The 14,936-nt window shown below is 42.6% G+C and overlaps 1 protein-coding gene across 3 annotated transcripts; it reads right to left on the reverse strand.

Moving 5' to 3' along the window:
* Nucleotides 1-990: 990 nt before the first annotated feature.
* Nucleotides 991-12,934, reverse strand: mocs1 (molybdenum cofactor synthesis 1). Of its 3 annotated transcripts, none has more exons than XM_054613808.1 (11): nt 12,731-12,934; nt 10,526-10,637; nt 9,437-9,604; nt 7,458-7,622; nt 6,766-6,827; nt 5,299-5,410; nt 4,571-4,683; nt 4,027-4,137; nt 3,781-3,901; nt 3,623-3,670; nt 991-3,468 (listed from the first exon to the last, which is right to left on the reverse strand). In XM_054613808.1, exons 1-11 carry the CDS (start codon nt 12,914-12,916, stop codon nt 2,378-2,380), a joined length of 2,289 nt encoding a protein of 762 aa, XP_054469783.1. In that variant the 5' UTR covers nt 12,917-12,934; the 3' UTR covers nt 991-2,377. The 3 variants fall into 3 exon arrangements, with proteins under 3 accessions (XP_054469783.1, XP_054469784.1, XP_054469785.1); XM_054613810.1 differs by having other exon boundaries at nt 3,383-3,468; nt 3,608-3,670; XM_054613809.1 differs by lacking the exon at nt 3,623-3,670.
* Between the last annotated feature and the right edge of the window lie 2,002 nt (nt 12,935-14,936).

A 14,936-nucleotide genomic window follows, 5' to 3' on the forward strand; every position in this document is an offset into this window, starting at 1 on the left:
TAGAAAAATGTGAGTAAAAAGTAATAAAAATCACATAATCATCATCTGATTATTTAATATTTAGGAAAGGTCAAAAGAGTAGACAGAATTAACAGCTTCCAAAGAGTAAAACACCAGAGGCCTGGACTACTGGGCAGGATTTGGAGTTAGTGAGGTAACTTCAGGGCCAACCTTAGATTTTTTGGGGGTAGATCACCATGGTAACCAACACTGAACACCTATCCTGCTCCAGAGCAGGTTATGTTCTAGACGAGAGATCAACTCGGATAAAAGCACTGCTTACTGACCAATCAAAGCTCAGTTCATCGATCGTTGGATAATATTACACAAATACCAAGAAGTTAACGTGGCACGATTGTTTGGAGATGTTCTCGATTTTTGCTTTGTAGAATGACAGGAAGGAGTTACATTTCTCAATTGTGAAGGACAGTTTATTTATTGTGGAGAAGAGGACCTTGGGGTTGTCTGAACCGGAGTGGATGAGGCCAGAGCTCTAGCTGGCGTTTCACAGAGTTCCTCCACAGAGACGGGATGGAGCTGACAGAAGTGGAGTTGTAATTGATAAACTTGCACCGGGAGCCAATATGAACATAACTGGGACAGAAGTAACAGAGGTTGACTTTCTTTATGGCTTTGTGAGTGCTGTGTGGGCGGGTCAGCCTGTCTGTCACAATAGTCTGACGGGGGAGGTCTGCGCTGAGGGGGTTAATGACTGGTAGAGTAGTTACTATATGAGAATGTGCTCTGAGCTGGCAGCGTGGTAGAAGAAGAAGGTGTGTGTGTGTGTGTGTGAAGGTGTGTGTGTGTGTGTGTGTGTGTGGATTTTAAATAGCCACGTGGGCATGACTGCACAGCGTGCTTCAAATTAGCTGCGAGCATGCCTCTACCCAGCTTGTTAAAATGGATATAATCTGTCTTTTTAAAAGAAAGAACGGTCCCAAAAGAGCTGTAAATTGTCCATGAAGCACACGTTGTGGCTACTGAAGTAGCTTTCATAAATTGAATGAATTTATTCAGAATAGTACAGGTTCATGAATTGAATTCTTTGAGGGAATTGCAAAACTGCACAAATCGTCCATAGGACCGCATATCACTTAAACCATCAAAAGATCAAGAACATGATTCATATCTCTTTCCAAACATTATGGAAATAACAAGGATTAGTAAGAAAATTACACATGATGTGAATTGGGATAAAATATATTAAATCTGCGGGAACAGCTTTCTTAAGCTTATGTCATTTATTCTTCCAAATATAATCTAGAAAATGACATTTACAAATAAAGATAAAGATTGATGAACAAAGTAAGAGGAGCCTGCTGCTGTTTAGAGGATAACTCTACCTGAAATGGACTAATCTAATCTAATCTGTGTCCTTCCATGTCCTCCCAGTTAGTCTGAGTAATAGGTCTGCTGCTGTCTCTTTCTCTTATCTCCTTCAGGTCCTCATGAGTCTTTATGAGACCTGAACATGTCCGTCTTCAGACTACAGACAGCAGCTGAAAATGGACATTATGGCATATTTAGGACTGGATCCTGAACTTTAGGGTCTGGAAACGCAAACCTGTCCTCAACTGATATTTTGAGTATCAAAAGAGGCTTTGTCCCCCACCGCCCACATTTTGGAATCAGGAACTGTCAGACTCAGTGTACGACAAAGTTTAGACAACAAAGGAGAAAGATTGTAGAATGTTTTCATTTTTATAAATAACTGCTAACAAGCCTCCAGTTACCTAGTTTGCATTTTACTTCCTGAAAAAAAACAAGATCATTGCAATGAAGTGAGCTGGATGCCGAGTGAATTAAAAGTATTCTCTATGATACAAAAATAGCAGTATTCAGGACAGCTGTTCTCATTTCACCAGCCAGTTCATCACACATGTTCATACAATTATACATTTAGAGCTGCAAATCAAATCAACAAAGGCAATCAACCATGTTCATATGACGGTGAAGGGGGGAATAAAAAGTAAACTTCCGTAGTGTGGTGAGTTATTTGTGTTATCAGCCTGTATATGGATGCTGGATATTTTGAAGCAAAAGATTTAAAAAATGTGACCCAACGGTCATCCTCCGCTGTGATGTGGCACGAGTACAATATCCAGTGTTCCCAGTATACTACATGAGGTAGAAGGGAAACAATAAAAGCTCAAGTTAAATCCAGTAAATGTGCGACTCGGAATTAAATTATTCTTCCACAGTTTATCATCATTGATAAATACTAAGAAAGTCCTTTGAGGATCATTGTAACTGGTAGTATTTTATTTTTAGTATTAGTGTTATACTGTTCACCATGATGGTTTGTGAGTTGGTTATTGTACGGCGAAAATCTCATACCGTTACAACCCTAGTGGAATTTAAAAGGTGGGCGAGGGGATCAGGAATGACGTTGAAAGTCACTCTTCCCGCCCGTCTTACGGACCAGTTTCACGTCTGTAATGATGATGTCATGGCTCACTGCCTTGCACATGTCATAGATGGTCAGCGCAGCAACGGAGACGGCTGTCAGAGCCTCCATCTCCACTCCTGTCCTGCCCGTACAGCTGCACGTTGCCGTCACGACCGCGGCGTTCTGCGGCTCGGAGAGGTCGAAGGTGACGGAGGTGTGGTCCAAGGGGAGCGGGTGGCAGAGCGGGATGAGGGCGGAGGTCTGCTTGGCGGCCATGATGCCAGAGAGCCTCGCCACGGCCAAGGCGTCCCCCTTGGCCAGCTGGTGATCCCGGAGCAGCCGGAAGGCGGTGGGGCCCAAGAGGACGGTGGCGCTGGCTGTGGCTGTTCGACGCGTGGGAGCTTTGCCGCCGATGTCCACCATGGTGGCTCGGCCCTGGGCGTCCGTGTGAGTCAGCTGGGCTTCGGCGGTTTCATCAGGGTGATGGTTGCAGACGTTTGTGCCCGACTGTTTCCGATCACTCGCAGATCGGCTAAGTTCATCACCGGGGTCTTTGCTGGAACTCTGATTGTGGCACAGCCTAACATTGTGTCCATTAACATCTCTTTTGGCTTTCTGTAGTGCTCCTGGGGTCCTGAGTGAGTGGCTGCTCAAAGCATAAGGACCCCTGGCTTGTGGGAACCTGAGACAGTCTTCATTAACGCAGCTCATGACATTTGTGCGTGCAGTCTTAGTGTGACCGCTGATGAGATCGAGGACCTCAGAGGAGTGAAGGGGTGCTGCACTGCGGAGGATGTCCGTGTCCTCGGAGAGTTCTGTTTTGATATGTGACCTCACACGGGTACCCCCACTCATTAAGGGTCTAGAGCAGCAAACATGGGCAGCCTGTGTTGAAGCAGTGCAGTCCCGAAGGCACAAGAAACCCTCTCTATTCAGGACTCTGTCGCTGCCTGAGCGGCACCTCTGAGGAGAGGCTGTTGCAGAGAGGAATGTGTTGTTAGTAAGAAGGGAAATGATGGGGAAAGCTCTCCGGCTGTCCTGCAACTTTGCCGGAGACAAAGGCCTTTGGGAAGTGGTGCCTGTTGGGAAAAGAGAACATCAGTCAGAGACGCTGCTGATCACAGGATGCACATGCATTATTCACAGTATGAATGAGGGAAAGACCTGATGATGATAACATCACAAACAGATCGTGAGCAGTGAGAGATCTGTACGTACAGCCATGTTACCCACCAATGTGGATCATAGGCCTGTTCTTCATTTTCGAGATATTAAACATGCCTGTGGAGATGAAACAGGAAGAGATCGCATTCCGGTAGAAAAAAAACACTCCTCACTAATCTGTGGGTACAACGATGCCATGCATATGAGCTAACTGAACACGTGTTTACCTGCGTGCTGTTTCTTCTTCCTGCCCACAGCGGCTCCAATGATTTGCAGCAGCTCTTCATCCGATGCCCCGGAGCGCAAGACATCTCTCAGAGACACCTCAGTGTTCCCGAACAAACATACCTGAGAGAAGACGGGCGGAGGGAGTGAGTGAGTACAACCACGGGCAGTTCCAAACCAAAGATAAGTGCACACATACACACAGAGCGCACGCTACATTACATTACAAAGAGCGACTGTAGCTTTACCTTGAGGTTGCCATCTGCTGTTATACGCAAGCGGTTGCAGGAGCCACAGAAGTGTTCAGACATGGAGGTGATGAAGCCCACCTGCCCTTTGAAGCCCGGCACTTTAAACATCTGTTACAAGACAGAGAGGGAAGTTAACCAATCATCCCTGTGAAGGATTTAGAAAAGAAATGTTGCAATCATTCAAAGCAATGTCCAAGTGCTTGATTTACACCAGACACTTCCGGCCATGAGTTAGATTTGTAAATGTTGACTTTGGTTTTCTGTTAACCAACAATTTAATGAATAAAAAAATCCAGCAGAAGTTGGTAATTAAATTGTAAACGATGAGCAGTGCAAGAAAGGGAACTTTTTTTGCCAGTGCAACTCTAGAAATGTAAACCGTGGCCTCCAGAGGCTTATGTGTCCTCAGACCAAAAGGTCTACTATAATTTGCATCCTGATTTGTTTTTCCAGAAAGAAATGTGTATGCTGAATAAATGATCTTCACCAGTGTTCCAGCAAAGTAACACTTGAGAAGTATAGTGCAGTTGGAGGCACTGACCTTGGCAGTGTCTCCACGTCCAGTTTGAAGCCTTTCCAGGTCGGGCCACTGCTGCCTGATGAGGTCCAGCATCTCCTGGTAACTCACCATCTTCTTAAAGTTCCACTTGTTGCCTGCAGAGAGGAGAGAGGGCAGTGTAGGTCAGTGTAGGGTGCAGCATAGCACAAGCTACGGCATATAATATAATAAATAATAAACAGACGTACATATTGTCATTGTCACTGGTACTCCCCTATAATTTCCCTGTTTTGTTACAACAACCAATCTCACTTGGTTAAACACCTCGGCTCAGAGTAACACAAGTCCACCTTTGTATTAAAGTGTCCCTTTTCAGTTGCAGACGACATTCGTTCCATTATGGAAACCTGTTTCAGCCTCTGTAACCACTGAGGTATAGCTGGTGGTTTTGCGTTCTTCCAGTTCTCAGTCATCATTTGTGTTGTTATCCACAGCATAGACCTCTGATCTGTGCCACATCTCTCTTTAGGTACACATCCTAACAAAAACAAAAATGGATCTAAAGGGACATCCGCTTCTATAATATAAAAAAACTATTTTTCCACAACCCTTAAATTATTGGGCCATCTGAAAAGATCTTCTTTTTAATCTCACATATACATGTGTTGGAATGTCTAAACAATGTCTACACACTGTATGAAGAGGGCCCAGTAATATAATCAGGCTCATCAGCCCGGTGGAATTAGACACTGTGTGAAGGGGGCACTCACCATCGAAGGGCATGTATTCGATGAAGCGCACCTCCAGAGGCTTCTTCTCCGTCAGCGCCACAAAGTCCAGCAGCTCATCCTCGTTGAGGCCTCGCATGACCACACAGTTCACCTGCAGAGGGCAGAGGGCACAACGACAACAGGCAACAGATTACCGAGCCGAACATTAGACTCCACAGAAAGCCTGTTACGGCTCAGCTGTGAGGAAGCAGAGCTCAGGGCCAGATCCACACAGTAGCTGGACATTTTAGCAGCAGCACAGGCATCGGCTCAAATAAAAGGACTTACTGGAGGTGCATGCATCAGTCTATAAATGCCTAACACGGCCTATAGCTGTTACAAGACTTAGCATGAATACACATGACAGACAGGCCCCACTTTGCCGCGTTTATCATTGTAGCCAACATTCTATCATCTTCAATGTTAATGGTATTTTGTATTCAAAAACGCTGCGACACTCTTCCTACATTGTTAATCTGTTAGGATGTTTTCTTGTCCATTGGTTTATTTCTCTTCATTTGTTTCCATGCTCAGAGCGATGAGGATCTATGGTTCACAGCGATTAGTCACATCCAGCATATCAGGAAGCAGCTCCTTGATTAACTAACTTCTGTGGGCATAGTGTCAGCACGATGAAATATCATATTCAGCTATTCTGTTGCAACACTGTGCTGCCACAGCACTTCTGGCATGAAGAGGAAGTAACAAACACCAGCCTTATCCATCAATATTTGAACCATTCAAAACTATGATTGAGATTATTCAGAGATCCTTACATTGTTGGTTCATTCATATATACAACTCGGGAAAAATCACTGAAAATTGTTTCTATGTGAAGTCACTTTTTTTTTTTTTTTAACTTTTTCTCTTTCCTGGCTCCAGGAACCATAATACTTGGTTTTGCACACTCCATGTTAGATATCCATCTGTTTTATACAAATGTCACTAAAAAAGTCATAATGTTATACAAACAAACGCATAACAACACAAAAACCCACAGAAATGTATAAAGACAGTTTTAAAAACAAATAAAATAAACTAACATTATAGATTTTCTTACTCCCTTTTTCTGTGTAATGGTTTTAAGGAAATACAATATTGGATTCTACACAGACAACAGAGAACCCCTCAAATTTAAACAAAATTGACCCCAGCAGATCCGCTCTGGTTACTAAGTGTTAAGTGTTAGTCTGAATTTATATACACTGTTTTAAGGACTGTTTCTTAAACTGCTTAGTTCTGGTCACGCATAGCAAAGAAGTTGAGTACAATTCTGAAGTATAATATCTGTAAAGAGTCTTATACGCTGAAAGATCTAAGTTACTAAATTAACTTCTTTCCTAGCAAGAAAATGCATACTATTTCATAGATCCAAGAAAAAACCCCATCAGTAACACAATGATGGGATTATGATTGTGAAAAAATGATATTTCATTATTTAAAAAAAAAGAAATAGTTTGAAAATACCTTCACAGGGTTAAAGCCCATTTCGATGGCCTTTTCTATGCCCTCCATGACCTTGTGGAACCCTGTAAAAACAACAGACTTGGCTTGAAATTGATGATGCATTAAAGGTATTAACATTTTGCATTCAACACATTAATCGTTAATCATCCTTTGATGTTTTTTTATTCTGCGCTACCAATTCAAATCTAATATAGAGATGGTGCGTATGTTTTATATAGAAATGAAGGCTGCTTCAGCCTCAGTTCAGCTTCTCTTTTCATCTGCACAAAATTCAAAAATCCAGTCAGACTGCACTAGTTGGAAACCTTCTCTGTATGAGGTGAGGCTTATGTTTAGTCATCTAGAACTATCATAATCACAATTAAATACCACACGTGTTGTGCTTAAAATCTTAACTAAGCTGAAGACTGATGGCTAAGGGACAGGATTGTTGTCAGACCATACCACAGGCCGAATGTCTGCTCAACCTTATACTGACAAAAACATTAGGTGTTCTGGTGGAGGACGAGCTCAGAGAACGCTTTCCTCCACGAGCGGGCACTACCATCTACTGACTTCCTTTCTCTCTCCTTTATTTCCTGGTCTCAGTCGCTCCATCTGTATCCACCTTCCATAAGCCTACCACCCACATTCGCCCTATTGTCGTCTCCTTTTTCCAGCATCTGATATAGTAGGTCAAATACTTGTATTACCTTTCCGCCTGACAATGAACTCAAACTTGGCAGGGACAAGTGAATCCAGGCTGATGTTAATCAGGTCAAGGCCAGCGTCTTTCAGCTTAGGCAGAAGCTTGGCCAAGTTCATGCCGTTAGTTGTCACCGCAATGGTTTTCAGCCCCTCAAACTTCCTCAGTTCTTCTGTAGAGTGAGAGCAAACATGGAACGAGACAGAGGGACAGTGAGAACAGTAGAAGATATATATATATATATATATTAATTTATGTATGTATACATACATTGATACGGCAGAACCAGAGATTGTTTCATTCTTCCCTAAGTGTGAGCTCATGATCCATATGCGAAAAACTTTTACATAACCCACCGCACTAATGTTATGGATGCAGCATGACATTAAAAATCATGGTGTGGTCCATCCCTGAAACGCATATCATACATTTTTAAAGAACCTGCCCTGTTCATTTTGACCTATTGTCAGAAATCAGCAGCGACAAACACAGTGGATCAAAAAGCTGGTTACTGTTTCCACTTGATGCAAATCATTTACTCCAGTGAACTCAAGTAAACAGAGTCCTGTGAGTTCCCGCTGGTGGCTTGTCACATGGTACTTGCAGCTCTTTATGAGGCCGTTGGCAGCCTGTGATGCTCTCTCTGTGAAAGATCACCCATTGGTCCCACCGCGCTGCTTCCGTCCTGCACTTCATGCTTTAATGACACTCACACTCAAACTATTGTCAGTGTGAGGCCGAAAAGGTCCGTCAACAAATCAGGCTGTAAAATTGTGTAATCAGACTAAGAGCACAGCGGTGGTGTAACCTATCATTTTCTCCGCCACAAGTATGTCTAAACCTGAAAGCGTCAAGTGTTTCTGTAACCAAACGGTCAAGAGTAAAGCCAAACCAAAGCAATGCAAGATCTGCAAGTGTCTGCCATTGTTAGGGTGTGATCTGTGATTTCTTTGTGAATTGCTCAGTATTCAGAGAATGAAATACCCCTTTTAATCATTGTAGTGGAAAAATAACTTTTGGGTTCTGTCACTGCAAGAGGTGGGCCCTTATTCACTGCAGGATGATTGAGAATTATTCAGTTTGGAATATGAAATATTGAATATGATTACCTCACCTTGTCTTTTTAAGTTACCTATATGTATCTTTTGATTGTGGGGATGTAACTGAACATAACTGTCCATGTGAGGTAATACAAGATATGCACGCGTGATCAGGTGACTGTGACAAATAGTTTTTCTGATAAAAGCACTATTTACATGTCTACAAAAAGGCCAATTTGCTTTTAAATGTTATAGAAATAAGAGGTCTTAAAAATCTTGCTTTGAGTAAATATTTTCCAGCCAATTCAAATTGTTTACGGGGTAATCTTTTTGATCTTCACAGTCCATTTTGTTTGTATGCCCTCTGTTGTTTCGGAGAATAACGCAGTGAACTGCGCATACAGTAAAAACGCCTCCGTACATACTCAGAGTTTGGGCGCCGTATGTGGAGGCTACGACGCGAAGCGAGAGCATTAACAAAGCTTCACATCTTGTGTGTTTTTGTGAAAAAACGTATATCAGGGATTCCTCCAAGTAAAAGCTCTAGTAGTGTGACGCTGGTCAGTTGCGTAGAGGAAAACCTCTAAGACTTCAAGAGACCCGACTACAAGACAGCACGTTGTGTAGTGTGAACTGTACAGCGAGCTTTCAGTGTGAGCTTCAGGAAAACTTTAGTTTAGTCAACAGGGTTAAAACATGAAACAGTGATAGCTTTGGATGCCAAACGATGAATATTTTTCACTAGAAGTTCTTAGTCTTATGGTTAACCGCGTAAAAAAGTTAATGTTGAAACAATAAAATGTACCGCAATCTTAAGAGGTAGTGGTCACGGCCGTGTTTCTGAATAAATGCTGATGAGTTTGACCTACTGGAATACCAGAACTATAAAGGACAACACAGTTTATCACACTTTAAGCTGAAACACAATCTTCCACTTGTTCCTTACTGATGATATCCAGCACGTCGGGTTTGATGAGGGGCTCTCCTCCTGTGAGGCGGATCTTCTCCACCCCCTCGCGGACAAAGAGGCGAGCCAGGGTCAGGACCTCCGAGGTGGACAGCAGTTGGCTCCGTGGTGTCAGCTTCACCCCCTCATCTGGCATGCAGTACTGACCTGATCATGAAGGGAAGGTTAAAGAAAAGTTGGTTCTCATATTTTCTGTCAGTCTGCGTCGGATAGAATAATGCGTTGAAGGGTGGTTAAACGCCCCGGTCCCTACTGTAGCCCAGATCCACCGATAACGATAGTTTGTCAAACGTTTTATGTGTGGATAACCGGCCAAACTGATTGATTGGTCTACTTCTAGTACAGTATAGCAGATTAAAAAGATTAGGCTGAATTTTTACATCTCATTAAGTTATTGAAGTTTTCCAATGTGTTAAAATATTCTAGATAGAAAAATAGAACTGCTGTTTTTCATTGACATGTTCTCAGGCGTCGGCAGTATGTGTCCTTTACTCTAGTTTATCTATTATCACAACTATTGATGAACAACATGGTTATTAACCTGCCCTCTGATGCATAATGGTTTTCAAGTTGATTTGAGCCAATTCCCCAAAACATTTTTGAAACATTTAGTTCTGTTGTGCAGTACTCCATTGCATACAAGCTGGACCTGTATAACATTTATTAAGTATATTTTACTTTAACACCTTCTGGTTGCATATAAGCTCTCCTGTGCTTTCACTGTATTTCTGCAGCAGGCCCACATAGATTTCACAGCACTCAATATTTTCATAGAGACGAGTACTGATTAGGATAAACTGAACTTGTGTTAGTGCTACATCCAATGTAATACCATTTAAATGCATAACAATTATCCTAAACAACAAGCACAAAAAAGCATAATTTTATTTATCCTACTTCCTCTTTCTTTGTTAACTACTAGAGAAGAAAAATTGTGTTTCCCACCAGTAAGAGTGGTGGTGGCAGTAGTGGTTCTAGTGGCAGCAGTAATTACTGAATGTGTAGCTGGATAATCACCAAAGCAGCAGAGGACCTCTTTAATGTCGCACAGTGGGAACCTCTACTCACAGCGCAGGTTGCATTTCTCCGTCAGGGAGATGCGCAGGTAGCTGTGCCTCCGGCCAAAGTCGTCAGTCAAGAACGCTGAAAAGGGGAGTATGCTGTCATCTCTCAGCCTCTCCTGGGGGAAAAGACGACAGGTCAATGGCACCGTTAAAATGATCGCTCACACATACACACATTCATATCTATGCATTTTATTTATTTATGTATATTAGTATAGTTTAAGGATCTGACAACTTCTTGATGGTTTGTGGACTGCCATACTGAAGCCTTGAGTTTCGGCGATTTCGCCATGTGGAGGAGTGACGTAGTGATACAGCTCTGGTAGCGGAAGTGGCCTGTCAATCACAGTAAGCCAGCCCTAAAGCATACCCTGCTTTATGGTCTGTTTTACTCTAAATGGGAACATATTTTACCAAATTAACATCATGCTGTATTGAAAAAGACTTGAAACTAGAGATTGAGAGCTTAAACTCATGTTTACAATGTTTACCGAGGGAATAAATCAAGAGAGAAGTAGAGTCATTTTCTCATCGACTTCCATAAAATCTGACTTCTTTTTGCAATCGTAGGAGTCGCCCCCTGCTGGTCAGTAGAGAGAATGCAAGTTTTAAGACACTTTTGCATCAATTGTTTATTTACTTTGTGACACTCAACGCTCACAGCTAGCATCCATACACAATCTACGTTTAATCCTGCCCAAAATTTGTTAGACCAATCTAATCACGCTGTGAGATTGAACCCTTCCTTGCAGTTCGTAGACGGGTATACTAGGCCCACGGCCTGACCATATATTTTATATAAGACGGGCTTGACAGAACTTTTAGGGTACGCTCGTGTGCGGCCTGTGAGTCTTTCGACAACTGGAGACCAGTGATATCTCCTCTTTTAACTCTCAAGCCGGAGGAGCGAAGGAAGGCCTGTGGAGGAACAAAGTCTATATTTGAGAAAGGGCCCAAGGAGGTGCTTTGTAAACATAATATGACATTTGACTGTCAACAGTGGGCTATTATCAGCATAAAGGCTTCTAAGAGGCGGGTTCAACACACTGAAGTTAATCACAGAACCCTCACTATTACCTATATTTGTTCATCCCAGTAGTCTGAGGCTAATAGTTTGAATTCCATATCATAATGAAAATCTTTAAAAAAGGACATCCAGCTTTACTTTTGATAAAGTGTCTTCCTAGTGGAGGCAACTCAGGTGAACTGAGGTCACTGAACTATAACCTGCAAAATGCAAAAGCTTTCTGTTATCTGCCTTGACGTAGGGTTTTTAATAATATTACATAACAATATTACATTATGCTCTGCCATCTAATTTAGTTAAGCTGGTGAACAAACAAAAAAACAGTCTTCAAAACCATTGTAACTTGCTGGTTTACCATTCAGAGCTCTAGTTAAGCCTTATTTGTCCATTAACTGGACTGAGGTCGTGCCTTTAATCATTAACTACGTCTATGTAACAAGTTTATGTAACAAGTCTATGTGACTAAGTTTATGTAACAAGTCTATGTGACTAAGTCTATGTGACAAGTCTATGTAGCTAAGTATGTGTAACTAAGTCTATGTGACTAAGTCCATGTAACTAAGTCTATGTAACAAGTCTATGTGACTAAGTCTATGTAACTAAGTCTATGTAACTAAGTCTATGTGACTAAGTCTATGTGACTAAGTCTATGTGACTAAGTATATGTGACTAAGTCCATGTGACTAAGTCTATGTAACTAAGTCTATGTGACTAAGTCTATATAACTAAGTCTATGTGACTAAGTCTATATAACTAAGTCTATGTAACAAGTCTATATAACTAAGTCTATGTGACTAAGTCTATATAACTAAGTCTATGTAACAAGTCTATATAACTAAGTCTATGTGACTAAGTCTATATAACTAGTCTATATAACTAAGTATATGTAACTAAGTCTATGTGACTAAGTCTATATAACTAGTCTATATAACTAAGTCTATGTGACTAAGTCTATATAACTAAGTCTATGTAACAAGTCTATATAACTAAGTCTATGTGACTAAGTCTATATAACTAGTCTATATAACTAAGTATATGTAACTAAGTCTATGTGACTAAGTCTATATAGACTTAGTTATATAGACTTGTTACATAGACTTGTTATATAACTAAGTCCATGTAAACAGACACCACAGAGGAGTCCCTCCGCACCGGGGGTCTATCTCGTGAGGTGGTAGGTACCGGTCTCGCGCTGGTGTCCGGGGCTGAAGTCGTGCCTCTAAGTTCCGGCTGGGTGTCCTCGTGCGTAGCGCTGGAGTACAGCCGCGGAACGTTCCGGTCCACGCGACGGCCGAGGAGCTGTCTGAGTGGCGGTAAACGGACGAGTCTCCCGAACAAGCGGCAGCCCGGAGCGGCGGCCGTCGCCATGTTTGTTTCCAGCTGACAGCCCGGAGGTCTGACGTCCCTTACTGTCCGGGAGCCCAGTCCTGCAGTACGTGTGACGTTAAGGGGGCGTGGGCACGGCAGCCAATCGCGACAAGATACGCCGCTGGCGCTGGTGCATGCTGGGTAGTGTAGTCCGGGGACAACCTCTTTAACTGAGGGAGAGACTCTGAAGTCAGCGAGATGAAACACAGAGTCTACCACATTAAAGCTCTTATGTAACAAACTCACAGTTATATCTGTCCTTAGACCCTCACATCCTCTGTCCTTAGACCCTCACATCCTCTGTCCTTAGACCCTCACCTCCTCTGTCCTTAGACCCTCACATCCTCTGTCCTTAGACCCTCACATCCTCTGTCCTTAGACCCTCACCTCCTCTGTCCTTAGACCCTCACACCCTCTGTCCTTAGACCCTCACCTCCTCTGTCCTTAGACCCTCACCTCCTCTGTCCTTAGACCCTCACCTCCTCTGTCCTTAGACCCTCACATCCTCTGTCCTTAGACCCTCACATCCTCTGTCCTTACACCCTCACATCCTCTGTCCTTAGACCCTCACCTCCTCTGTCCTTAGACCCTCACACCCTCTGTCCTTAGACCCTCACCTCCTCTGTCCTTAGACCCTCACACCCTCTGTCCTTAGACCCTCACTCCTCTGTCCTCTGTCCTTAGACCCTCACATCCTCTGTCCTTATACCCTCACCTCCTCTGTCCTTAGACCCTCACATCCTCTGTCCTTAGACCCTCACATCCTCTGTCCTTAGACCCTCACATCCTCTGTCCTTAGACCCTCACATCCTCTGTCCTTAGACCCTCACCTCCTCTGTCCTTAGACCCTCACATCCTCTGTCCTTAGACCCTCACATCCTCTGTCCTTAGACCCTCACATCCTCTGTCCTTAGACCCTCACATCCTCTGTCCTTAGACCCTCACATCCTCTGTCCTTACACCCTCACATCCTCTGTCCTTAGACCCTCACATCCTCTGTCCTTAGACCCTCACATCCTCTGTCCTTAGACCCTCACATCCTCTGTCCTTGTCACATCCTCTGTCCTTAGACCCTCACCTCCTCTGTCCTTAGACCCTCACATCCTCTGTCCTTACACCCTCACATCCTCTGTCCTTAGACCCTCACATCCTTTGTCCTTACACCCTCACATCCTCTGTCCTTAGACCCTCTGTCTAAGGACAGATGTCATGTGTACAGAATGAACAGCATAACAGAGTTATAACACATTCAATGTATATGACATAAATGATTCATATAATGAGAGTAGTAAGCAGAGTAACGAAGGAAAACATTAAGACTAATAATAATAACAGCAGCAATTATTATAGTAGAATTATAATTATGAAATAGGGAATAGTAATCGTAATGTGACTAATGATATTAAAAAGTAGCAGTGGGTGTCAGCCGGGTCACAGCAGGAGGCACGACTGCAAAGAAAAACCTGCAAAATGTTGCTTTTCAATTGTTCTACAGCTGTCATATATTATTATTTTGGCCATGATAATTATGTAGTGAGAATCTGATCTTAACTTATCTTAGCCCAACACACATATCAAGAGGAACAAACATAAATACACACAGAAGGATGACAGATGTAATGGAAAAAATTGTCAAATGTTTTCTGAGCCATGTGCCATAAGTTTAAAATATGTATATACCATATAGTAATGTCAATAGTGTGTACTATAGGGTGTCTGATATCACATGACCTAAGTATGATCACTAGGTCTAAACTATATTGTCCAAGCTCAATGTGATGACTCAATGATTTGAATTGCTACAGGAACACTGTGTTTTGTTTAATTTTGAAAGTTTATCTCATTATGTGTCATGATTGGCGTTACTTCCTGCCTTTATCTTTTCCCCACCTTCACACCCATATCATTAGGTGATAAGTCTTTTGTGTATTTAGTCTGTGTGTTTCCATGTTTCATTGTCAGGTTGTGCGCCTACGTTGCTGGTTTCTGTGGTCCAGCCGTTCTCCTTGTGTTGTCCTCA

Source organism: Anoplopoma fimbria, chromosome 15 (genome assembly GCF_027596085.1).
Source record: "Anoplopoma fimbria isolate UVic2021 breed Golden Eagle Sablefish chromosome 15, Afim_UVic_2022, whole genome shotgun sequence".
Lineage (NCBI taxonomy): Eukaryota > Metazoa > Chordata > Actinopteri > Perciformes > Anoplopomatidae > Anoplopoma > Anoplopoma fimbria.

Coding starts and splice junctions, on each gene's coding strand:
- mocs1 (XM_054613808.1), bottom strand. CDS start 12,916: ATGGCGACGGCCGCCGCTCCGGGCTGCCGCTTGTTCGGGAGACTCGTC. Junction 9,605..10,525: donor GGAGAAATGCAACCTGCGCT/GTGAGTAGAGGT, acceptor CTTCATGATCAG/GTCAGTACTGCATGCCAGAT. Junction 3,469..3,622: donor CAGGCCTATGATCCACATTG/GTGGGTAACATG, acceptor TTTTCCCAACAG/GCACCACTTCCCAAAGGCCT.